This window comes from Siphateles boraxobius, unplaced genomic scaffold (genome assembly GCF_051911475.1).
Source record: "Siphateles boraxobius isolate OS27281-9 unplaced genomic scaffold, OSU_SipBor_1 30, whole genome shotgun sequence".
Classification (NCBI taxonomy): Eukaryota; Metazoa; Chordata; class Actinopteri; order Cypriniformes; family Leuciscidae; genus Siphateles; species Siphateles boraxobius.
This window is the reverse complement of record NW_027508920.1, coordinates 14,207,730-14,235,440: the sequence shown is the minus strand read 5'-3', so window position 1 is coordinate 14,235,440 and position 27,711 is coordinate 14,207,730. Positions and strand designations below refer to the sequence as shown.

The following is a 27,711-nucleotide window of genomic DNA, read 5'->3' as shown; positions in this document are numbered from 1 at the left end:
ATAAAACCATGTAGAGATCATTTGGATGGTTAAATAACCGGTTCTGGTGAAAATGGTGATGTTCCCAGGCGGAAAACCAATCTTGCAACATGAGGATTAACGTCCCGGTAAGTTGGAAATAGGAAGTCTCGTTACAAACGAGAACAAGCGAGAAACACAAACTGCTTTACGGCAATTAGACAAACACACAAGCCGCTCTCAATGTGTATGATGTATTACCCACCTTGGTAAACATAGCTCCACACGATAAAGTTGGCCGGCTCCGATAATAACAAATGCACATGAGCAGTGGTAGAAAGGGGGAGGAGGCTGCCGGAGGTCCGTTTTTTTTACGACAGTGTTGTGAAATATACGCCCCACAGCTGTAGGGGGAGCTCTTTGAGAAAATATGCGACAACAAAAGTGAAAATCAGCAAAGAAATGGCTAGAGTTGCCAAGTTCCCCTTTAAATGAATGATTCAATGACAAACACTTTGTCATGGCAGCTGCTCTCTCTGGATCAACGGCAGCTCAAACGCAGATTTGAGTGTTGCAGCATGATCAGAATCAGAATCAGAATCAGAATCAGAAAGAGCTTTATTGCCAAGTGTGCTTGCACACACAAGGAATTTGTTTTGGTACTGAGGCTTCCAGTGGACATATACAAATACAACATGAAACATAATACTACAAATTATAAGAATAAAAATATAAATATATGAGAATAAAACTATCACAGTTGGGTTTAGTCAGAATAGACATTTTCAGATTTACAGATTATGAACCTATTTACAGTGTTTTGAATATTATAAATAAATAAATCTACATATAAGCATCACCTGAGTTGTGGGATATTGCACTAAACAGTGGGAGTATTGCACTTACAGGCATATGCCTTGGGAGGAGTGTTAACTGTTCAGGAGGGAAATGGCCTGTGGGAAGAAACTGTTCCTGTGCCGAGATGTTCTTGTGGCCAGTGATCTGAGTCTCCGTCTTGACGGTAACAGTTCAGTAACAGTACCAGACGGTAACAGTTCGGTAACAGATGATTGTACTTTCAAAAATTAACCACAGTCCCTATATTCTTCTAAAGTCTTTGGTTTAAAAACAGTTTCACATCACAAGCGTCAGCGGAGCTTGACGGCCGACCCTCTCATTCATTAACATAGGGAACAAAAAATATGTGCTGTTCAAACTCCACTGACGCTTGCAATGTGAAACAGGTGTTATAGACATAGTGGAATCGTTGTCATTGAGAATTAGATTGTGCGGTATTTGAATTTGTTTGCAATCTTTTAACGGCTAGCCTAATCGTACAGTTCTAATAGGAACTTATTTATCACAACCCATCTAAATAACCTATAGCAACGTCCTAAGAACATGCCAGAACATAAAGCCAATCAATTTCACCACACAAAGGCTAAATAATGCTGTCTTTTGCAAGTTTTGCAAAAGAAAACCATGAGCCATAAGATTTCAAAATGGGACTCCACATCAGAGCAATGTGGTTACTTTTAATCAAAAGTTATTTAAAACAAAGATTGATTTGAAGCCCCCAAAAATTAAATATGGTGGAATGTGTTGAAATTAGTCTATTTACAAATGATGAGTTTGAACTAATGAACTCCTAATTTTTTTTTTTAAATCTTCAGTTTTCAAATCAAAACTGATATGCATACAATCTGCCAGAAAAGCTGGCAAGCAGCTTGTATGATAAAGGTGTTGATATGCAAAGCGAAATCTGTTTCTAACCTTTATCGGAGGACAGTTTAAAAATGTACACATTATTGTTCATTATATAACAGGTGTAAGACTGTGGAGTTAACTGATCTGAAAGTGTTATTGTCAGAAACAATGCTAAGAAACAGTTATTCAAATCAATCAAACGTTAAATCTAACGGTCTTATCAAATGGTTAACGAAATGAAAGTGGAATGAAACCACGCTAATCGTTTAACGCTGCGTGGACCATTTATCAGCTCGGACCAATAATCGTGCAGCACAAGCTCAGAACAGGTTCACACGCGGGCAATCTCAAGACACCATTACTTCACTGCGCAAGGAGATCCAGTAGCTAAACGTTCAAAGCATTTGAATTCACCACAGAATCGCTGCGAGAACTAGTGGGAAGTATCCAAATTCAGCGCAGAATTCTCTGTTATAAAATACAGGTATCAGATCAAACAATGCTGACTTGGAAACCAGGAGAAACATTGTGCCATGAACGAACAAGTTTTAGAAGGTTTTTGAATCCAAATCAACCGCATTACCCATAGATTTAAAGTAGTAACGCTAACTGCAACTGTGGTATTGTGGCAGAAATATATATATTTTTTTACATTATTCAACTCAGGGTTCATACAATCTTTTAAGAGTGAAATTCAAGCACTTTAAGGGTTTTTTTAAGTGCTACACACTTTTTCCAGCACTTTTAAGCTCTAAATATTATACATTTTAATGTTATTTTTAATCTGATGATTTGTACAACTAAAAGTTTACAAATTTAGGAAAACTAAAAATGCAGCACACAAACACTTATCTAAAAAAAGACATCAAATTACCACTATAACCAGTAGATGGCAGCAGAGGAGCACTTATTGACTGATTAACCATTTCCACTCCCAAATATTCAGAAAAGGGTAAGAAGTCACAAAGTCTCATGGAAAAACAAAAACTTTTCTTCAAATTGTGACTGAATTAGCCTAACACAAAAAACAAGTAAAGAATGCTCCTTTCATAATCACTGAGGCAGTCAGTCAGTTCGGTATGATTTCGGATGAGTGGACAAAACTTCTCACAGCGCCCTTTCTCCGTCTTGCGATCGAATGTTTGAATTGGCAAGGCATAAATGAGTTTAGTTTAAACACAGATAGCAATGTGTGCTGTTCAGATCTCTACAGCGGTTGCCCATTATCAACACCTGGGTGATGACGGTGTAAATGACTGGTCATATAGAGCAGGGGTTTTCAAACTGTGGGTCGAGACCCATTTGTGGGTCGCAGATTGGGAAGAGGTGGGTCGCGCAGTCACTATTGGCTGCAGCGAAATTTACGCGCGGCGTTCTCCTTTTTCCAAAGCGCTAGGGCGGTTGCGCTCCGGAGGCGTCTGTCGTTGCTAAGCGCAACCATCAGCTGCGCTCTCCGTTACAGCAAGGAAAACGCTTGCGGCATTCTGAAAAGTTGAGATGTTTTTATCTCGATGCGGCGCGGACACGCTTTGAAAAACGAGCGCGTCGCACCGCGAGCTTCCATTATGAGCGCGCATACCGCGCGCCTACATTTGAATAAGCGATATGTGAACAGACCCTTAATCTGTCGTCTGTTCAACACAGCGCTGTTGTCTTTCAGATATGGTCTTCGTAAGAGTGCGTTGTTTGCATTCCCTCGCATGCATTTTGCTACCTACCAACACAAGGAAATTTTTTTATGTAAAACGTATTTCACATGTACACACACGAGGACGAAAGTGTTTTCTGCGCTGAACAACGTGGTGAGTTTAACAACACTTTTAGCAGAAATATTAGTATTGAAATTCTAGGTCATGGGCCTACTGTCAAATTAAATAATTTAGAAAATAAAATTATTTGTTGTTATATAAAAACTTTGGTTAAGATTAAAATTACTTAATCTTTAATTTCTTCGTGTCTGGGTAAATTAGTTGAGGCAGCAGACAAGAACTACTCGGTATTCTTCACTTTATTTCAACAGCCATTAGGCTGCTATTTTAATTCTACATTATTTTGATAATGTACCATAAGTTTGTATTGCAGTTAAACTTGTATGTCTTTCATACTATGACAAGGAGAAAACTGCTCTGAAGAGATCTAACGCCTTCCACCCCACCCCACATTCATGCTTTTTAAAAATCATTTTGGTGGGTCTTGAGATAGATTATTCTTGTCTAGGTGGGTACTGGAATGGAAAAGTTTGGAAACCCCTGATATAGAGCATACGGAACTCGCATTGAACAAAGTTTAAGGGATGCCAGAATGCTATCTATCGACAGAAACATACATTAGCCCAGAGCCGATCCTGACCTCCCTGGGGCCCTAAGCAAAATTCTGTTCTACCTGACCCATGAGCCATGTAAACCATTTGCCATTGCCACACCGTCACACTTGACAACCCAGTGCTCCCACTACAATCCTCCCTCCTTAAACTAGTACTAATGAAAATGTAATTCCTGATATCAGAAGTGTACTAAAAGTAAATTCTTAATAAAGAATTCACTAGGGCTGCAACTAACGATTATTTTGATAATCGATTAATCGGGCGATTATTTTCTCAATTAATCGGATAAAAGTTTAGAAAACTTAATTAGATTGATTGTTTATTATAACTAAATAAAACCCTAAATCAGGGTATTTATGTGTAAAAGTGTACTTTAAAAAGTGCAAAACCCACACATTCAGTTTTACTAATATAATCTTTATTTTTTACATTTTAAAATTTAATATTGATAAATTAAATATAGAATGACTGAAAACAAGCATGTGAACCTAGTAGAGCCACAGTAGATTGCGTTTGAAAAACTTAATAGTAGACACATGCTATAAAAAGAGAGGAAAGGAGGTATGCAGCAAGCTGACAGGCTTGTTTAAAAGGACAGGGAAAATGATGCATTAGTGCACAAGCATTCGCTGGAAACCACTGACTACAGTGACTAAAAAACAATCTTTTACTGCTGCTGTTATTAACTGTCTTTATATTTAGTGCTTCACTTTGTAAACACCGTTTTAATTTCTTTGGTAGCGCTATTTTAATCCATAACTTATGTTGCGAGCGAACTGATTGCGCAACCTGATGCTCGAGACACAATAGATCTAGTGTGACTGTCCCGAAATTAGTAAACAAAGCTGTTTACACAGTAGCATTGTTTTCTCAGACCGGATAGCTATCCGATCGTGAAAAGACCAGGTGTAAATGCCCTCCGAAACGCATTCGAGACGGATTTAAATCTGATCGCTCAAACCACTTCAGGAGGAGATCTGAGACTAATTCCAGACCAAACTGGACAAGTGTAAATGCATCTGGTTGTTGAAACCACATGTTAATTTTACTCCTCCCAAAAATTCTAAAAAATAAACATGTGAGAGCGTGTTATATAGGCTATATGTAATGTTATAGCCAGATATGACGGCGCTACTGCAACACGCATCACCGCAGATGAGAAGCTGACGCCTGCCTCCGCCATCTTGCTGAATGCTGCAGAGACGCAGAGCCGCTGTGCGGGAAGCACGTGACATAAAACGAGGCCAACTATTGGCTATTCGCTACCTGCTGCTGTACTGGCTGAGTAAAACCTCCGGTGGCTCATTACTGCCACACTTTGGTCACCGCAGATTTAAAATATTTACGAAATGAGCCGCTTACGGCAAATAAAAGTTATTTAGCAACTAATCGATGACTAAATTAGTTGACAACTATTTTAATAATCGATTTTAATCGATTAAATCGATTAGTTGTTTCAGCCCTAGAATTCACATTTTAAATGGTACAAATTTAATTATTGATATTAGGGATGAGTCACGATTTTCGAATATTCAATTAGTTGATTTTATTATAGAACAGGGCTCCAGACCGCGTTAAACTCGGAAGGGGTGCGTCAATGAATCCGGAATGTGTGGCAGGCCAATGAGTGTGAGAAGAATAGGGAAAGGTCACTGTAAGTGGCTAATGTGTGGAGGGGGAGGGTCCTAGAGATAATCGAGTGTGCGTAAATCTCTGTGGGAAGAAGACGGAGAAAATATCACAACCATCTATGTATGTGCGTCTGAGCTAGGGATGAGTCACGATTTTCGAATATTCGATTAGTTGATTTTATTATAGAAAATAGGTTGTGCGATTATTGTCTATAAAAAATCCCCATGTTTTCGGTTCTGATGCAGTGACACGTTCATGTAACCAGAGGGGGGTGATGCCAATAATGCATCTAAAAGCAGTCAATCAACACTCAGACAACAGAAGATGATACACATTGTCTCACACCAGAGCATGCGAGCGGAGTGGTAATATTTCCTCCAGAGCGGAGAGCGCATTTTCTGACGATTACGCGTCGCTCGCTAATATCAACTGAGATGATAAAGTTCTCCATTTTAATTTCCAGAAGTGCTGAGGAATGAGACAAATGCACACAGATACGCATGCACAAAAATTTCTTACAGAAAATTGTGGTGGTCCAAATCTGTTGAACAATTTTCAATGTGCCTACGCACTAGAGCCCAAAAAAAAATCAAGCCCGACCCTACCCCCGTTGTGTCCGAGCCCGGCCCGACACATTAACTGTAATTATGAGCCCTATTTAAACCAGACCATTTTTAAATTCTTGGGCCGTTATAATTGACATTCTCAACTAAAATTTTGAGTTGTTTGAAATACAGAAATCTGTTTAGAATTATCTTAATGAATAATGCAACAAGGCAAAGCATTTAAACTGCATTGTTTGTTTATTCAGAATGGATCGCAAATGGATCCAAATGAAGAAACTAGGGATGCTCCGATCAGGATTTTTGCAGCCGATACCGATAGCCGATTTCTTGTCATGGTGATCGGCCGATACTGATCCCGATACCGATGCTTAATATACTTAATATAAGACAAAGATAAATACAAACAAAATGGAGCAGTCTGATGCAGCCCACAAGGCTAAATTAAACATTGTCCAATAGTAAACTGTGGAGGACAACAAACATTTAATCACCTAAAATAGAGAAGTCTGATCTAACTTAAACCTTGTCCAATACAAGTCTGAGCAGGACAAAAATTAAATAAATAAATAATTTAAACTCCTAAAAAGAACAAATTGGAGTAGTTTGATGCTACTCATTAGAAGGGATGGGCATTTCAAATTAAAATAATATTCTAAGATGGCTGGGTATTATTCGCAAATCGCACCCCTCCCCGTTATGCACGCACACATGCATGTATAGGCCACACACGAGAAAAGCGGAGTGTTCTGACGTTTAAATATAACTTAAAAAACGTAAATATTTCATATTTGTTTTATATAATATAATTTTCTTTTTTTAGTTTCATCTATGTTGATTATATGAAAAAGAACCTGCATGAGATGGGTAAGATAGATCATAAGATGCCCAATATATCAGGAGACGAGTGGGTCAGACATGATTTCGACCACTTAACCTGTTAACCTTCAAGGCCACTTTTGAAAAATCCCCAGAAATGGCATACCCAAACTTAAACAGATACAGTTCATGAACCCTTTGCACTAAAAGCACAAGTATGATCTCATTTGAAAGCTGACACCTAGTAGTTTATTGTAAATGTAGAATTAATTATTGTCATAATGAAAAAAAAATGTTTAAATAGCTTCAAAGTTTTGTAAAGTTATTAGAAATTTACTTTTATGAAACATCTTCATAAAAATATAATTGAAGTTGGCCCTGGAGCAATCTAGAAATGCACTGCAGCTAAAGCCATATGTGTGACCATTTTATATTTAAAATCTGAAAATGATAAGTCTAAAACTCTGTATTTAGTTAAATGTTTTTCAAGATCATGTCAAATTACTTTATTTTGATTAGACTCTAAAATGCAAACTGATGTTTAGTCATCTTCTGAGTCATCTAATCAGTCTATTGTCTATATTGTTTTGTAGTGCAAACGAGCCCCATTCAGTGTGAGTCTCTCCCTGCACACATTTACACCTCTCCAGACTGGTTATGGCTCTAAATATGCATTTCTTTTGTCTGCATTATAGCTACTAACGACTGGCTATTCACAGGCTATTCATAGGATTTCAAACCCTAATTTCTTTTATCAAAGTTCTCACTAAATATTTGAAACTGGTATCAAATGCACTGAAACATTTCAGTAAGCATTCCTATTTAGAAAAAAATCATAAAACAATATCTGCTGGTGGCAGGTGCACCTGGGCTAGCTAGCATGTTAGCTTAGCACACCATCAATACACGACCATTTATGAGATTAAAACCATGTTTGTGCTCCAAACTTACTTTATAACGCAAGTCGAGTGTTTTAAATAATCTTCTGTGCTCTAATTTGGCTTCAGATAAAAAAAAATCCGACAGAAAATTTATTATTTATAGTCTTCTGCACGATGATGAAATCTATATCGATTAGCATTGCATTATAAATATAATCTATTATTATGAAATACCTGGCATGGCTTGAAGAACACAGGTAACTCAAATATCATTGCAATCATGTTTATTGGCTTCAAAACATCTTTATCTGCATGTTACAGCGATCTCTGTCAGCTACTTTCTGTATCAGTGACGTCCTGGAATGTCACATGACTATGGGTCTTCTTCGTGATCCATATATGGACTGTTATTGTGCATATAGCGCCCTCAGGCTATTGGTATGAATTGAAAACACAGCACATCTCAGTAAGAAGCGATCATAATGATTACATCGACGCATTTGGGTATAAATTCAACAAATAGTATTCATGTCTATAGAAATATGATGTGAATCTATGAGAATATATCAATATTTCTCCAAGTCTGCACATTTTTGAGCTAAAGCCCTGAGGGACTTTGTTTTGTGAATCGCCGTCATGACGACAGCACGGAGTGTTTTTTATGAATGGACCAGCTGACGCTCATAATTCATATTAAAGGTATCGACTCATTTTTCCATTTCATAACTCCTGACACAAATTAAGACATAACTGTCACTATAAGTTTCTCAGAATACAATAGTGGTCAAATACTGAATCTTGAGTATTATATCTTTTTAATGATGTATAGTTTGTCAAGGTATAACATTAAATCTGATAGTAAATTTGAACTAAATAAAAAAAAAACGCTTCAGTGCGCCGACGCTCTGGAAACGGTTAACAGGTTAAGTTTTGTTTTGTAGAAAGCCTTTCTTTAAAGTGAATTTCGTTTTGTAAAAATTGTATCTTAATTTCAATCAATGTTTCATCAAACAATTGGCTGGATTTAATAATGAAGAAGCGAAATATAGCAGACAATATAGGATACGGAGGCAACCGCGCGTGAACTGGAGCGCGTCTCATAAATGGACCGATTAACTCAGCGTATAAGATACTTTGCCTCACAGACCTGAGAACGTATAGAAAGCTTGAAATGCGTTAAAAAAAAAAAATCTAATCGATAAGAAATGGGCTACTCTCTGCTTATGTAGGCTGATCCGTATGAAGTGTGCATTTCTCTCTATAGGCGCGTTCACTACATGCGAAGATGGCGTCAACATCGACAACTGTATCTTTGCAGCCAGAAAACACTCGTTTATTAATAAACAATTCAAATGTACCATGCTGCTTGAACATTAATTTTCCCGGTTCTTTATTGCAAGCTTTATGCATGCGCTTGATATGCGGAATATGCAATATTACGATAACGCTCATTATGGTTTAGTATTTTCTCCCATATATATTTAAGTAATTAAATTAATATAAATATGCGATTAGACTAATGGCTTAAATGAACTACTACTAGTCAACTAGAAAAAAACGTGCACGGGCAGCCCAATTTATTTCACATTTCCTAACCAGCGCGTCACTGCGGGCGTTCTGAGTGAGCGGCGCTGTGTGGACTGAGCGAGCGAAGCAACTCTTTAGAAAGGCGATGTCTCTGGAGGACAATTCTCCTCCACGTGAGATTCCTTTGAAACAGACATGGCAAATAGCTCATTTTTTTCATTGTTTCTCGACACGGAGTAATTCCACACCCGCGATGACATGACTGCCAAATCCTTTAAGTCCCCACGCATCATGCACCTTCTCACCTTTTGACTTCATCAAATTGTGATCGGTTTGTGAGATCGGCCAAGTTTAGTGAGTACCAATCGAGTCATAAAATGTGAATATCGGCCGATACCGATCTCCGGCCGATCGATCGGAGCATCCCTAGAAGTAACGTAAAAAAACAACGTGATGCTTAAATGCAAAAAAATTTAAGCACTCGACAAAGCCAACACATACATTGTAACTGCCCACGACTTGTTTAAAATGGTTATCCATACCTCAGACTTTCCTCCAAACTTGCTCAAAGTTAATTCTCCTGTTTTTATTTTTTATTTACATCTTCAAGCTCCATGTTGCACTTAGGCCACATCCACACGAAGCTAGAGTTTTCCTGATCCAATCTTTTTTTTTTTCTCGTTCTAATTTTTTTTTCGTAAACACAGCTTGGTCTCAAGAAATAAATGCGTACACACGAAACCACTGAAACCAACTTAAAACGATGTGGTATACATGCCAGACCAGTATGTGGCGCTGTAATTCTGCCACAGAGATACACTAAACAAGGTGAAGAAGATTTGGAGCATGCGCATAACCTTGCACCCTCTATATGAACCCAACACGACAGCAAGGTGAAGACAAAGATCGCTCACCATAGTAGCATAGAAGCAGAAGATTTTGCTTTAGTAAAAGCTAATAGTCTCAGTAGCTTCTGCAGCACGATCACAAGCATATAGTCCGCCATTGTTGTTGCTGTTACGTAGCGGTGTGAGACTAATGCTGACAAGTGGTGTGATGACATCATCGTTTCACAAAATGTACGGATTGGCCGTAGACACGAAAACGCAAGGGTGTCGGTTTCAGATTTATCCACTCTGGGACCCGGTTTTAAAAAAATAGCGGTTTCAGTGTCCCAAAATGCCGGATACGTCTGGACGAAACGCTAATACGATACAAAATTTTTACGTATACAGCTAAATGCGTCTCCGTGTGGACAGGGCCTTAAGCTACACAATACAGCACAGCAGGCCCGGTGTGATGAGTGCGAGTGGAGGAGACGCTGCGCATGACGTGTTGCATTTTGTAACTTGTGCAACTTTGTACACATTTGTTACTTAGAAATATTACATATATTTTAGCAAAGTAGACGTGGTTATGGCACAGATTTCTCCCCACCTAGAACTAGACTAATAAAGTAATGATTAAAAAAAAAAAAACTTGATCAAGGACCCGGCTCGAGGATAGTGGCGGGAAATATCAGCCCGTCAAGTTTGGGCTCGGGCAGAGAATCTAAGCTCTACAATGCACACAAATGATCACCGTAACACATTCTTGTCTTGTTTCTTAAAAACTCTACAAAAAACACCCCTGTTGTCTTAATTTAGGAATGTAGAGAGAAATGGCTGCCATAGTTTGATATGGCATCCCACCCTTAAACTGTCAAATAACTTGCTGAAGGTATCATGTAATCACTGCAGTGCAATCAAAGGCAATATTTTAAAACCAATAGGCCCGGAGACTCAGACGTAACAAACTTAACTTCCCCAAGGACTTTACTGTTTATTCTATTACACAATCATGTTTACACAATTATTACACAATTTTAAAAATGAATTAAAGCGTTTTTTAAAAAGAGATCAAGTATCCAATCATAGATAGTTTGTGCTCAAATGCACATTTCTTTATGCAATGTCAGAATTAAGTAATGTTCTTGTAAATGTAAATGTATTCTTGTTTACTTTCTGTATGTACTGTTATGTGAAAAACCCATCTGGGGACGGACATTGCAAATTAGCCTTGACTATAAATGTTGTAGTGTGGTGCATGTTGATTGTTCCCACTGGTCCCTATCAAATAAATAAAAATAAATAAATAAATAAATGTTGAAGAACAGAGTAACAGACCACTGGTAACAATGGCGTAATGATCAACAACAAATTAAGTAATCATTACATCTATCTTGTGTGGTACATGTCACAATTACCATTTTTTTTTGGTGTCTGTATCATTATAATTTTACCTGCCTGTGTTGCATCTAATGGTAGTTTCATCAACCCTCTACAATGAGAGAAAATCCCACGCATATGTACAATAAAAAATGGGGTCTCATTCACTAATAACTGCATGGATTAGTTCTTATTTGTAACTTCTCACAAAAAATCTCTGCCTAATTCACAACACGTTTGTACGAACATGAATTGGTTCTTAACCTTGTTCTGATGTTAGTGAATTTGGAGTATTCCAAATGAGTCATTTGCATATAATACGCACAAACCATCTCCATATAAGGGCTTTCCACACACTTTCCTTTCGTCACTCTCGTCAAACTTGCCGCTGTTTGCAGACGCGCTTTCGCCTGATCCTCGAGCAATGCGAAGTGTGCCATTCTCCCCAGTTCTCACAATACACACCTTTTATACAGACCCAGATTACAGACCTCTCATTAGCAAGCTGTACATACGCGTTTATCTGCATTGTTCAGAGAAACGTTGCAGCTTTTCTTACTCTTTATCTGTATACGATTAAATGTATTTAAGATTAAATTAAATTTAATAATTTTAGTATATAATTCTATATATGGATTAGTACAATTAATGCAACAATTCAATGGAATTATAGTCATGTTAGGATGTGCTAACTTAACACGATTATAAGGCCATACAGAGTAAGTGCTTTTAGCGTACGTGTGGTTTCAGTTGTTTCTGAATAAATTATATGAAATTTTGGCTAAATAGTGATTTGTTCTTAAAATCATTCATTCTCACATTTCACGCACAAATTTGTGCATACGGATGCTTAGTGATTGAGACCCATTGTCTTTAAATCACCTGTGACTGTGTTAAATTAATTGTTTTGCCTCTAACTACGCACCGTCGCTTGGCTAAGAGCGCCCTCTGTCACTTTCTCTCACATGTGCATGTGAGAGAAAGAGAGAGGTTTACACATGCCACATAAGGAGAATCAACGCGCTAGAGGCTCAATTATAAGGACTGCACGATGGCCAAGAGTTGACAGAATGGTCACGGTCCTGATCAGGCCAGTGCTGCATCAACATGAAAATGTATCATTTGCACATTTTTAAGCCTTACCAATTTTAATCATTCAAGCGCAAGACGACGTCAAAGAACTCAATTCGGCACTCACGCACTGTGCGAGAAGTATTGTGTGCACACATCGGACTTGCGCACAGAAAGTCGCGTCTGACAGCATGTAAATACTGAATAGCGTTCTCTTTCACGTCTTGTGCTTGAATGGACAATTTCACACAAAAGGATTTCAAAATGCCCATCTTGGTATCCTTGTAAACAGTCGGTAATGTCTGAAGTGAATGTAAACCAGGGCCGGAATTTCGATTTGGAAAATAGGGGGGAAATCCCCCTTTAGGTCATTCTTATGGGGGGGATTTTTTAATTTGAGGGGGAAGTTTATTTTAGACAATTTTTAAAAAATAAGTTTAGCTAAATGTTTGCTCACTCATTGTATTTGTGTTTTTACAATGCTAGAGCCAAATGATTTCCGCGATGCGGAAATCGCGGAATTGGCAAATTAACGCGGAATCTACTGTTAATGCGAAATTTCGCGGAATTTTACATATTTGGAATGAATTTCTGTTTTTGTGTGGGAGAAGAACGTATGTCTGGGGAAAATGCAGACCGGGGAAGCAAATATGGGCGACACAACCTCTCCCGTCATTTCAGCTGCCTCTCCCCCTTCAACACAACGAAAGCATGGCGAAGCGGCGCTCCACGGCTCTGCTTTCGTCTGCGAAAAAGTTAAGGAAACTTGACGCGTCAGTACCGAGGCAAGCAGTTCCCATGTGACTGTTATGCAGTGTTTCCCACACATAGACTAACTCGTGGCGGTGTGCCACAGAATCAACACTTGCCGCCACATTTTGCGTTTCGTTATTCATTTTTAACGTTATTTAAAACGCGCAGCATATTCTTTCAGTTGCATTTCCTTTCCCTTCTCTCCCTCCGTCTCTGTCACTCACGCGTCTCTCTCACACACACACACAATGCGCGGGTGAGACCGAGTGTGTCCGAGAGCGCGCTCGACGGTGCGCGAGAGAGAGATGGAGTGTGACTTTTATTTAAACTTAAATTAATATAATGTATTTTACTGGATAGTTTAAAGCTCATAATCATTAATATTTTGTTGTTACCTGAAGGACTTCGAGTGCAGTGTTTGCATCATGCAGTAAATGTGATGTTTGTTACCTCAATAAATTTAAGGTCATTCCTGTTTTATGTGTGTACATTTAATCATTAACATTAAAAGCACACTCTTTTTACAACAGTAAAGGGTAAAAAAAAAAATGAATACCCAAATTAAAACGAAAAAAATTAATTTGCTAAAATTAAAACGGAAAAAAATGAATTTGGGAAAAAATAAAACGGAATTTGGAAAAAAATAAAAACGGATTTCATAGGGCCCTACAATGGGGTCATTTTTTTTAGTTTCCACAACAAAAGGAAGCTTAATTTCAATCTTTGAATTAAATTGAAAAAAGTAGCACAAATAAATACATGAAATAAAGAGAAAAGTTTAGGTCTAACACTAGTATTCAGAAATGCTAGAAACGGAAAAAAGTAATCAAATGTAAAATAACACGGAATAGTCTTTTAGTCCTGTATAATTTGAATACATAGGCTATTAATCCTGATTCCTTACAATTAATGCGATCTTTTGTTGTTTTATATACAATAATGACAGACACATTTTAGGCTACTCTCACTTTAAGAGCTAGTGCACGGATCCAACGTTCACATGTTGCGTGTAAAGCGCAGTCCGTGCCACTTTCTCTTCTTTTAAAAAGGGCTCCCTGTTACTAAGCAATCATGAGCCACGTTCTCCATCAAGACGAAGACGTTTCAGCAAAGGATGAACGCGCAAAAGACGTAACGTGAACGGCCCATACTGTTTTCATTATAGTGTCACATGCATTTTCTTTTTGTATTTTTTTTAAGACATAACCGATTGTGTTTGAGAGGATACTCCCCAAGACTGGAATTTAGACAATGTTGTGTGCTTTTAACTGTTAAAGCGCTATAATTCAAGAAAAATAGCTCAGTTTTGTTACTCACGAGCTGTTTGTTATGCGGGTTAAAATCGCTTGAATCTTTAAATAGGTAAGACTTAAAAAGACGCACAAATTATAAACAATAGTGACGATGCGATGGCCCGATTGTGCAAGTGACATTTCCATCAAATGTCCCGACTCCTGAAACGCAAGAGTCTAGAATCACCGCCTGCAGCTGCAGCGCGATTGGCTTGCCTTGTGTAACCTATTTTAAGAGACAGAGAAGACGCGGTATTGGCAGAATCACTCACGCTGTTTGTGAAATTGCGTCTCGCAGAAAGTTTTAAAGATCTTATAATCTGATAGGTTAAATTTACTCATAGGCCTACATGCTAGATTGAATGAATGTTTGCGGGAATTTCCCGCATTATAAACGCAAGACCTGCGGGAATGATTAAAATGATGCGCAATACCCGCAATCCCGCACCGAAATTCGAGCCCTGTAAACAGTCGAGAAAGACAACGCATGTGTAACAGTAGATTGGATACGTGCATTATGTCTAAAGTAACAGCAGTCAAAGACTCAAAAACAACAAAAAACAAAGACAAAATTTAAAAAAAATCTATCACTGCTCTTGACTGAATAACAATTGTAACTTTAACAAAGACTCATCTAGATTTCATTTATACAGTGAAGACTGCAGTGTTATTTTACATTTCAATACTTTATACAGATTACTTACAGAAATTGAATACTGCTAGATCTACCTGAAGAACTACTTGCTTGTAGTTTGATTATTGGTTCTTATTACAGACGGTCTTTAATAATGTTTGAAAATTATATTTTTTATTTACATAGAATTTGCTCATTTGCATTCCATGTAAAAAGCCTGGCGAGCAAAATAGAAAATTTACCAGCCAATGGCGACTCAAGCATCTGTGTGTCCGTAGAGGGTTGTTTATTTTATTTTTTTTTAAAAGGGGGAAAACTGTCTGAACAAGCTGTTGCTATTCAAGAACACTAATTGTATCTAAATATTCAGTGGTGTTAAATACGACTCTCTCTACAATTTTGCTTGCTTGGCAATACCACTGGGAGGAGAAACAAATGATTTTAATTACTTTACCCTTGTTAAAACTGACACAAGCTCAGCTCAAGTAAACTAAAAATGGTCCTGAAGCCTGCTGAGAGACAGTAACCTATAAAGCAGCAAGAGGAACGCTGCCATACAGGAGATACTGTCCTGTCCTTCAATGTGTCGAAAAAGAATAAATACTTTGACTTTTCATTTAGACTGTTCCCATTTATCCATTAGGAATTGATTGGATCATGAAAATGGTTTCGGAGGTGATTAGATTAGAGAGGGTTTGAAAAATAAGGTAAAAAGGAAATTTGTTTCAGAGATGGAGCAAGTCATCACATTCTAATGAAAGATAAACATTTTTTCTTTTAAATAATGCACTGATTAATCATTTAGTTTCCTTACACAAAACCAGGAACTGTATAAAGGAAATGGGGTCATTTCTGATTTCATGTTGACTTTAACTGGGTGCTCATTTTGAATATATTAAAAATGTTAATTACCTATAGTGTACACTGCTTTCCTTAGTCAGTGGGAAGACCATTAAAACACTCAGGCAGAACCATCCTTTCTTCACAGCAAGCTTGTTCATCTTCATACTGAACAACTTAAATTGTATCCACATACAACAAATCTAAATGCTACACATCTAAAGCACTTAAAACCAGAAATCTGAATAACGTAAAACTTACTCCCCTTCCCAAGCCATATATTCTGGATGTCAAGAAACTTAACTGCCAAACCAAGATTTTCAACTTCCTGTTTAACCCAATCTTCACCCCACCTGTACCACACTGGACTCATCTTGTCAGCATGAAGGTAACAGCAAGCTCTATGCGAACTTACCGGCCGTGTGCAAATGCCCCAACCAGCAGCCTAGGGCGACAAGAACATGGACAATAATGGGGGAAGGAAGGAGGGGGGAAGAGTGAAAACAAAAGTTGATTTTAGTCAAATGTGTTAGTCCATTAAAAGATGACAACGTAAAATCAGAGATAAATTAAATTACAACTGCAGACTAAGGTGGCGGCCATTTTGTTCAGTAATATAATCAAAACTGATGACAAATGTCATTATTTGATATGCAAGACATTTTAGAAACACTAAAATTGACTATAATATCATGAGAAAAAGGATGAGAAATACTGAATTAATAGGCTATACTTAATCACACTCTATATAACACCTATATGACTTTAGATGAGATTATAAAATGAGGCTCTAACCACATTCAGCTACACGGACAGGGATATAACACATTTTAACTTAATAAACTAAGCTTGTTTCATGCATTACTACCATAATTGTGCCTCTCCTACTCACTCAATTTAAAAAGGTACAAATTATGTTCACTAATTAAGCATTGTACAAACATCCCACAGATTAAGTATGCTGCTCTTCTATATATATGAGGATAATAGAGAATTGTGTTGTTGTTTAACGTCACATTCAAGTGTGCATCATTAATATAAACAGTAGGCTATTTATATCCATATCATTTAAAATAATATACACATACAATCCAAATTAACGTCTGTATAGAGATCGTGACGTATCAAAACGGTGTCTAGGTCGTCAGCTCGCGAGGTTTTTAAAGATAGCCGTTAACATTAAAATATGATGGATTTTGACGTAAGATATGTTTTTTTGTTGTTCAGACGAGCCTAAAGGCCTTCCTTCTCACAACGACACCACCATTAAAGCAACTTCAGCAAGCTAAGCAACGTCCACGACATTCAAACAACTAAACGTCAAATATACATCCCAAAACACAAACATTTACAGACCCGAGCATGAAAAGCGCTAATTTCGACCATAACGCCAAACAAATAACAAACAGCTCAAAACATGTCAAACATACCCTGTGCAGTGAGCACACTACTGAGACTTCTAACGTTACTTCCCTAAAGAGAGGGTGAACTGTTGTCGACGATTAGGAGTTGAATTCCTTCATATGACCATAAAAACAAAACAAACCCATCGCTAGATCCAATCAAGCGCAGTTTGCTAACTGGGAATTGTGCTGCTTTGTGTATTTGGACTGTTGACATGAAAATACGACATGATTATGAAGGCCGTTCTCAGCACAGGCCTGAGCCGATCCTTTTGTTTATTTTGCCCAGTCCATGAAACAAACTCCAATCAGCATAGACCAGCTTACGGTCCTTACACAACCAAACCACACACAAATTCACCTCATAAAAACATACACGAGTTTAGTAAGTTATAAATAAACAAAATACAGCATGATAAGTTGATTTTCGCACTCCCAAGGCCTTACACACCGGTCTCGCGTTTTGTGGCCCTGCATAGGCGCTTTTCCCAATTCAAAACATCTGCGCTGGTTCTATAAAAATGCTTGGACATTCAAAACTACGTTGCCACGGTTGTTGTAAGGCACCACAGCGAACAACACACGATGGGGAGATAATTTAGGTGTAGTTAACGAAGTCCAGGTGATAATCACGATCAGCTAATGCTAGCCCTCACGCTAGCCATGCTAAGTTAAATAAAACACTCAAAATCAACAGAGTATCTAGCCACTCACAAATTAGCAACATTTTTAAGACTGACAAACAGCGTGAAATAGTTTTACGCTTTGGATAAGAAAAAGGGCAAGGTTTTGTGTTAAGCTGTCTTTGGTGCTAACGTTAACTGTTAGCACGGCTAACCGATGCTGATCTGCTGAAGGGACGAAGCGTGACAAGCGATTATCAACAAATAACAGGCATTAATTACAACAGCACAAAAAAACATAGTATAATATGAACATGCAATACAATAGCAGTAAAAAGAGGAAGACTGTACCGTTGCTGTCAGTATTTGGCCTACATTTGGCAAAGCTAAAGAGCAAAGCCGGTCTCCTGTCGACGTGTATGCGGGCAAGATCAGGTCAAAGTGACTGAAGACGTAAACAAACTACCAGCACCAGCAAACTAGCGTTACACTAATCAACATCCAAATTAACACAACTGGATACAACAGACAAATCAACACTTGTGATACATCGAAACTTCCTCATTTAAATTACACGTTTTGTGACATTACTAACAAATAAAGGAGAAATGGAGAGAAACTTGAATTCATTTCTCGTTACCTTCTAGTTCGTGGGCCAGAATATTATTTATTTTAAAAGATCTCGAAACTGGTCCATCCCTTAAAAACTAACAAAATCACCAGAAAACGAGTCGTCATATACATTGTGCTACTCAGATGCAGATCATGTTTGTGGTTAACGTTATATTTGTCCTGAATATTTATTTCAAAGGGAATGTAGCGCTAAACGAGTCTCAATTCGCTCACGTTATCTCTCCAAACTTACTAAAAAAGAATCGAGTGGCTTATTGTCTATACCACCATACCAATGCCAAAAAGTGAATATATAACACTAATACATAAACAGAAACAAACAAGGGAAACGTGAAAAGGGCTCGAGGGATGACAACTGGAAACCATTTTTTCTTTCGTCTGGCTTTTCTCACTCATATTACACGGCTGCTGATTCACACGAAGGGCTCCAATGCGCATAGGACGTAAGACGATCCCCGGACATTGAAGTTAAATATATATATATGTATATGTGTATATTTTTGGTGTTATTGTAATTACCTATTTGTTCCAGTGTTGAAGTAGCTGTTAAACACAGTGCAGCAGCAGCAGCAGCTTTACCTTCATCAGCTGAGCGACCTGCGAACTGCCGCATCACATCCGCTTCCACAGCGCTCCGTACTTCCGCAACGCACTACTTCCAACACAAATTGACAACGATTATGACAGCAACCGGCGCGCCGAAGCCTTATCAACCACCACGACTACGAGAATAACGTTCATTGGAGCTACTACGAACGGGTTGTGTCACCATTAACCCGCGCTTTATGAGTGTATCACTAGTGCATCAGTAACGTACGTCAAGATTTCATAATATCAATCCGCCGGGTCGTGACCCCCCAACACCACCATCTTAAAAAACCGTTCACCCTTACAACGTTTTGTGTTAACTATTTTTAAAATGATTTTAGACGTATGTGTTTCTGTCAAGCCAGATGTGAATATATATTTTAAAAAAAACATTTCTCTAGAAAAAGTATCTATTTTTGTATACCAGTTGTCATGGTAACAATTCAGCGTCCAAATATGGCATCTCTGCTGGGTGAAATTCTGTTTGAAATTGCTGGACAAGGTCCACCTCCCACTAAAGACTTCTACCAATTTTGTATCACACAAAAAGAGGTATTTAACAGTAGCCTACACAAAATGATAATTCAACTGAGATTACGAAGGAACAATTATTTTAATGTGGTGGTAAATTTTTGCACTGTGTTACCTGAATTGCAAAAACAGCACATTGTCTGTCATGTCTGATAAGCAAAATTGATTATCCTGATATAGTCGGCATGAAACAGAAGTTGCAATTGCATTTTTTTTCCTCCTATTGTGATGTATATCGGAGCAAAATGGCTTCTCGAAAAAGAAAAATGTAGGGCGGGACTTGATTTTGTCCATGGGGAATTGATTGTGGTTTGATATTGGTCAATCTCATGTGAGTGACAGGTTGTCCTGCCCTCGTGCCAGTGGTGACGTCATCAGAGGAGAGATATCTCTGCAAGAGGGAGGAGAGATCATTGTGATTAAAGATTACGAGGGCACATGCATTTTGAAAACTAAAAATGTGCACGGATTAATCATTTATAATCATTATGTCAATATTCCATAAACATTTGAATGTAAATTCGTGACAGTCTTACTACATAACAACAACAAAAAAAAAACATAAATGTTTAGTCATATTAAGCGTTTCATAACTCTTTATTACCAACAGCTTATATGGAGGTGGTGGAAGATTTCAGTCCGAACTGAATTCAGAGGGACAGCACCTGGAGAGATAAAAATGTTCCACCATGACTTTTTGAATGATTCAAAGTTGCAGGGTAACGATCCAGTCTGAGTTTTATCCAGCTTTACATTTAAATGTGATCCGACTTGTAATCATTATTTTGTGAATGCTATTCCTGATTTTAGAGCAGTTAACTGTGGTGTTTGGCACCAGGATTCTGGAGTACACTTTGGCTTTGTGTCAAGGGCATTTTGACTACCTGGAACGCTTACCTGACCGGCTGCTCCTTAAAATCCTTTCCTACATGTCCATTCAGGAAATTGGCTGTCTCAGCCAAACCTCAAACAAGTTTAAGAAGGTTAGAACAATACTCTGTCCCATTCTCTGTTGTTGTTGTTTTTTTAAGCAAAATGAATAAAAAAATATTTTACATTGTAAAAATGTTGTGATTTATCTATATTTTGAATCTGTTTTATTATTACTGATTATTGCTAAAGAAAACATCACTATTACTATTGCTCATAACCCCTAACACTAAGTAGCCTATTAAAGGGATAGTTCACCCAAAAATGAAAATTCTGTCATTAATTACTCCCTCATGTCGTTCCAAACCCGTAAGACTTTAGTTTATCTATAGAACACAAATGAACTTCTGTCCCTCCATTGACAGCTACGCAACTGACACTTTTATGCTTCAAAAAGTTCATAAAGAGGTCATAAAACTAATCCATATGAATTGAGCGTTTTAGTCCAATTTTTCTGAAGAAACTGAAGAACAGATTTAATTTAGGCTTTTATTCACATATAAACATTGATCAGTGAACTTAAACAGAAGCTCAACTGAACCTGCTTGACATTAGAGAACAAACCTCGTTGGTTCTTGCAGAAGCTCAAACTTGCTGCGTAACACACGAGAATGAATCTCATTGGTTCTTGAGTAAGCTCAAACGTCCTGCGTAACACGAGAATGAACCTTATTGGTTCTTGAGGAAGCTCAAACATGCTGCGTAACACAGGAATTAATCTCATTGGTTCTTGCAGAAGCTCAAACGTGCTGCGTAACACGAGACTGAACCTCATTGGTTCTTGCAGAAGCTCAAACATGCTGCGTAACACACAAGAATTAATCTCATTGGTTCTTGAGCATAGATATAAACACTAGATGTCGCCTTGGCTACGGCAGGTCATTGGAACGAATGCGTCAATAGAGCCGCCATCTTGAAACAGGGGAGCCACTCATCAGTGTCAATGTAGGAAAAGGTCTAACGGAAATAACATCACCATAAATCGTCATGAATGCGATTTTCTAGTTGTTTTGGTTCGTTCCAACGGTCAGACATGTATTTATTATAGAGTCCAGAGAATGTTTTTTTTTTTTTTTTTTTCAAAATCTTGTGAAATGTAATCCCTTGCTGTCTGGTTTTTAGATTTTGTTCGTGTGAAGATCCATACGCAGCACAAAAGTCCGGCATCATCCATGAATTCAGCGTCACCTAGCTACTTCCTATGAGAAGACCCCTTTTCCAAGATGGCGGCGGTTTGACCTATGCTCAGAACCCCAAGGCGACATCTAGCGTTTATATCTATGGGTTCTTGAGGAAGCTCAAACGTGCTGTGTAACACATGAGAATGAATCTCATTGGTTCTTGAGGAAGCTCAAATCTGCTGCGTAACACACGGACACACATATTTTACCAGCAAACACACACATTGTACCCTCCTTCTCTCTACTTTCAGAGGCAGAAGTCTCTAAACTCCTCCTTTCCAATCGCCCTACCACCTGTCCGCTTGATCTGATCCCCACTAATCAACTTCAAGCCATTTTTTCCTCAGTTGTACCCACACTCACGCACATCATAAACACCTCTCTTCACACTGGTACCTTTCCCACAGCTTTTAAGCAGGGTCGGGTAACCCAACTGCTTAAGAAACCCAATCTAAATCCAGCACATCTAGAAAGTTACAGACCAGTATCTCTTCTTCCATTCGTCGCGAAAACACTTGAATGAGTTGTTTTCAACCAGATCTCCTCCTTTCTTACACAGAACAACCTCTTGGACAACAATCAGTCTGGTTTCAAAAGCGGACACTCAACTGAGACTGCCCTGCTCTCAGTAATTGAAGCTCTGAGACTGGCAAGACAAGCTTCCAAATCCTCAGTTCTCATCCTGCTGGATCTGTCTGCTGCCTTTGACACAGTTAACCACCAGATCCTCCTGTCAATCCTAAAGATGAAGGGCATCTCGGGAACTGCACTCCAATGGTTCAAGTCTTACCTCTCAGGTAGGTCCTTTAGGGTGTCGTGGAGAGGTGTGGCATCTAAGACCCAGCATCTAGCTACTGGGGTGCCTCAGGGCTCAGTGCTTGGACCACTCCTCTTCTCCATCTACATGACATCACTAGGATCTGTGATTCAGAAACATGGCTTTTCCTATCATTGCTACGCTGATGACGAACAACTCTACCTCTCATTCCAGCCTGACAATCTGACGGTAGCTGCTCGTATCACAGCCTGCCTAACAGACATTTCTGGCTGGATGAAGGACCACCACCTTCAACTAAACCTTGCGAAGACAGAGCTACTTGTGGTCCCGTCCAACCCAACACTTCATCACAACTTTTCCATTCAGCTAGGCTCGTCATCCATAACTCCATCAAAGTCAGCTAGGAACCTTAGCGTTGTAATTGATGATCAATTGAACTTCACAGACCACATTGCTAGAACTGCCCAGTCCTGCAGATTTGCCTTGCACAACATTAGGAGGATCAGGCCCTTCCTAACAGAGCATGCTACACAACTCCTTGTTCAAGCGCTTGTTCTATCCGGACTGGACTATTGTAATGCTCTCCTGGTTGGTCTTCCAGCTTGCTCTGTCAACCCTTTACAACTGATCCAGAATGCTGCAGTCAGAGTGGTCTTGATGAGCCAAAGAGAGCACAAGTCACTCCTCTCCTCACAAAATTGCACTGGTTGCCAGTTGCAACTCGCATTAAATTCAAGTCACTGACGTTTGCCTACAAAACAACCACTGACACTGCTCCCTCTTACCTAAACTCATTACTTCAGACTTATGTTCCATCCAGAAACTTGCGCTCTGCTAGCGAATGTCGTCTTGTGGTACCATCTCAAAGAGGCACAAAATCCCTTTCTCTGACCTTTACCATGACTGTCCCACATTGGTGGAATGATCTGCCTAACTCAACTAGAGCCAGTAGCCAAGAAACTGCTGAAGACGTATCTTTTTCGGCAGCACTTGATCCAGTAATTCTAACACTTTCTCTTCTATTCTACTATTTCAAAAAAAAATTTTTTAAAACTGTTAAATTAAACTTAGAGGGGTCATAGCACTTACGTATTGTTGTCCTACTGTTCTCATTTGTAAGTCGCTTTGGATAAAAGCGTCTGCTTAATGAATAAATGTAAATGTAAACACGAGAATTAATCTTATTGATTCTTGCGGAAGCTCAAACGTGCTGCGTAACACTCGAGAATGAATCTCATTGGTTCTTGAAGAAGCTCAAACGTGCGTAACATGAGAATGAATCTCATTGGTTCTTGCGGAAGCTCAAACGTGCGTAACATGAGAATGAATCTCATTGGTTCTTGCGGAAGCTCAAACGTGCGTAACATGAGAATGAATCTCATTGGTTCTTGCAGTAGCTCAAACGTGCTGCGTAACACTCGAGAATGAATCTCATTGGTTCTTGAAGAAGCTCAAACGTGCGTAACATGAGAATGAATCTCATTGGTTCTTGCGGAAGCTCAAACGTGCGTAACATGAGAATGAATCTCATTGGTTCTTGCGGTAGCTCAAACGTGCGTAACATGAGAATGAATCTAATTGGTTCTTGAGGAAGCTCAAACATACTGCGTAACACATGAGAATGAATCTCATTGGTTCTTGAGGAAGCTCAAACGTGCTGTGTAACACACGAGAATGAATCTTATTGGTTCTTGAGGAAGCTCAAACGTGCATAACATGAGAATTAACCTCTTTGGTTCTTGCTGAAGCTCAAATATACTGCGTAACACATGAGAATGAATCTTATTGGTTCTTGAGGAAGCTCAAACGTGCTGCGTAACACGAGAATGAATCTCATTGGTTCTTGCGGAAGCTCAAACTTGCTGCGTAACACGAGAATGAATCTCATTGGTTCTTGAGGAAGCTCAAATGTGCTGTGTAACACATGAGAATGAATCTAGTTGGTTCTTGAGGAAGCTCAAACGTGCTGCGTAACACGAGAATGAATCTTATTGGTTCTTGCGGAAGCTCAAACGTGCTGTGTAACACATGAGAATGAATCTTATTGGTTCTTGAGGAAGCTCAAACTCGTCGGTTTGTAACACACGAGAATGAATCTCATTGGTTCTTGAGGAAGCTCAAACGTGCTGCGTAACACGAGAATGAATCTTATTGGTTCTTGAGGAAGCTCAAACGTGCTGCGTAACACGAGAATGAATCTTATTGGTTCTTGCGGAAGCTCAAACGTGCTGCGTAACATGAGAATGAACCTCATTGGATCTTGCAGAAGCTCAAACGTGCTGCTTAACATGAGAATGAATCTCATTGGTTCTTGAGGAAGCTCAAACGTTCTGCGCAACACGAGAATTAACCTCATTGGTTCTCACACTTCAAGCAAACATGCTTAAGCTTCATATAGCACCACTGATGTGTGTGTTGATAGATTATATGTGAATAAAAGCCTAAATTCAAACTATTCATAAGCAATCGTTTCTCTTTAGAAATTTTTGACTAAAACGCTCAATTCATATGGATTAGTTTTACAATCTCTTCATGAACTTTTTGAAGCGTCAAAGTATCAGTTGCGTAGCTGTCAACTAATTTCATCCAAAAGATCTTAATTTGTGTGAAGATAAACAAAAGTATTACAGGTTTAGAACGACTTGAGGGTGAGTAATTAATGACCAAATATTTTTGGTGAACTAACCCTTTAAACTTTGTTCTTCAGAAATGATACAGAAGGGTGATAAGTGTTTTTATGTTAATGTACATGTGTGTCCAGATATGTAACTCAGAGGAGATCTGGAAGCAGACTGTGATGGCTCATTGTGATATGATAACTGAAGACATGGAAATGCTGGCGAAAGCCATGGGTTGGAAGAACATCTTCTTTAAGTTTTATTACAAACAAGATCATGGCAACATGGCCTGTCCTGCAAAAGAAGAAGAAAAAGCCAATACTGAATCTCCATGAGCTATTAAATACAACTCTCAATCAACAGGACAATTAAAACTATCTCAAAGTGTTCATTCATTTACTACTTCTGCCTTTTAATGCTTGCAGTTATTGATTAAAGACAAGTTTATGAAACATTCAAATTAAATCATATGCTGAATGCCAACATATTAAAGCTTTACTTTGAAATAATTCATGTATGCAATACATAATTATAATTTTATTAATTCGTGTAATTCGTTATTCGTCTTTTTGTTTAGAAAAACATGATCGAATAATTCACCCAGTGTAACAGCACGTCTCTGATTGACTGTTTGGCTCTTTTCATTAACTGCAGTGGGGAAAGTGACCAGCAGATGGCGCGCGTTTATAAAGTGAGTGAATGTGCAATATCAACGCACACTTTCACTGTAGAGATGGTCGTAATAAAGTATGCCTTATTAAACATAAATGGGGTTAGCTGTCACAATAGAAGCTTGTGTTTATCAACATTGATTTGAGAATAAATATATGTAATTTATATTTCACTTAAGTAAAAAAGAGGCCTTCCACAAAATATTTGTATTGAAATATATTATAGGTAATTTAATGGCTTTTCAGCACTGTGAAAACTATATGAAACACAAAGGCCTGGTTTCACAAACAGGGCTTAAATCAAGCCAGAATTTGGCCTTAGTTCAAATAGGGCATTATAAATGTGCCTTAATGACTGGTGTGCATCTTGAGAAAAAACAATGGCATTGACATATATAAGGATATGTCATTGCAAGTTGTTTTCAGTTAAAACTGCTAAAACATGCATTTTAGTCTGAGACTAGGTTTAAGCCTTGTCTGTGAAACCGTGTTTCCCCACATCTTTCTGCAGCTTGTATCAGTCGGCCAGTAAGTGGTGACACGTGACTGTCTTACTGAGTGATTCGTTGAACAATTCTCTTCAATGGCTTGATTCATTAACGAAACAGCACTCAGAGACGCAGCGGTTGATGTAAGTTACTTAATGTCTTATTTATTGAACTATGTATAAAAGTTATCATATTCACAGTCGTGCTGTAGTACTTAATATTTGCAGCACTGTGTTTAGAGCCAAATCTGCCATGTTGATTAAAGTTACCACTCATTCTCCTGTGATAAATTGCAACACATGACAGATTTGCCTTTTCAGGTACAATTTCTGGTAAAATCTTCATTATATAGCCTAGTCTACTCTGTCAATTATTTTTTTGTGATCATTTGTTTACCAAGTTATATCATAAAAAAATTATGGGGATTTATTAGAAGGACACACAACATTATTCTAATCTAAGACCGTTTTGGACTGAGTGTTTGAAACCACCATCATACAAAACTAAACTCATTAGGTAACTAGAGTCAAAACTAGTAAATTACATAAAACCCTTGTTTTGCTGGTTGTCTTTTTAGTAACATTTAATTTTACAGTGTCCTATAGTCACACATGTACTAACAACTAACCCTAAACCAAACCGTATTCCTAACCCTAACTCTATATTAAGAATATGTTGTGTTTTAATATTACTCAATACTTAAATGTATAATTAGACTGCAACAAGGACACCATAAAATAAATTGTTACCTAGCTTTGTTTGTATTTTTAACCCTCTGGTGCTGCTAGTGTGACGGTCAAAAATGACGGATTTTTAAAAAAACAATAATTTTATAGCAATTAAATTATGTACTAGCCTATATTTTAGCTCGATAATGTTTTTTTATTTAATATTTTGTAATTTTAGGGGATCTATGGTACTAATTTATTTTTATGGAATAGTTATGATTAATTTATTACCTGTTAATCACTTTTTGAGCATAGATCTGAAAATGAAATTTCCAACTTAAACTTTCTTAAATCTCTTTTTATAGACACATGGTATACTTGTAGTCAATAGT

General features: G+C 38.1%; 2 protein-coding genes across 23 annotated transcripts in view; one reads left to right on the top strand and one right to left on the bottom strand.

Annotated features, from left to right (window-relative positions):
* trip12 (thyroid hormone receptor interactor 12) overlaps positions 1-19,524 on the bottom strand; it is a 106,176-nt gene extending 86,652 nt beyond the window's left edge. For 8 of the 22 annotated variants that reach the window (XM_077248279.1, XM_077248290.1, XM_077248283.1 and 5 more), the window contains exon 1: positions 19,386-19,524. The gene's annotated coding sequence lies outside the window, so the exon portion shown is untranslated. Of the gene's footprint in view, positions 1-16,622; positions 16,653-18,584; positions 18,719-19,385 lie in introns of those variants that run through there. The other 14 variants (XM_077248281.1, XM_077248293.1, XM_077248285.1 and 11 more) reach the window with 7 other exon arrangements.
* A 233-nt stretch (positions 19,525-19,757) lies between these two features.
* fbxo36a (F-box protein 36a) lies at positions 19,758-25,971 on the top strand. Its single transcript, XM_077248313.1, has 4 exons — positions 19,758-20,006; positions 20,596-20,704; positions 20,796-20,968; positions 25,636-25,971. Exons 1-4 carry the CDS (start codon positions 19,887-19,889, stop codon positions 25,825-25,827), a joined length of 594 nt encoding a protein of 197 aa, XP_077104428.1. The 5' UTR covers positions 19,758-19,886; the 3' UTR covers positions 25,828-25,971.
* The last annotated feature ends 1,740 nt before the right edge of the window (positions 25,972-27,711 follow it).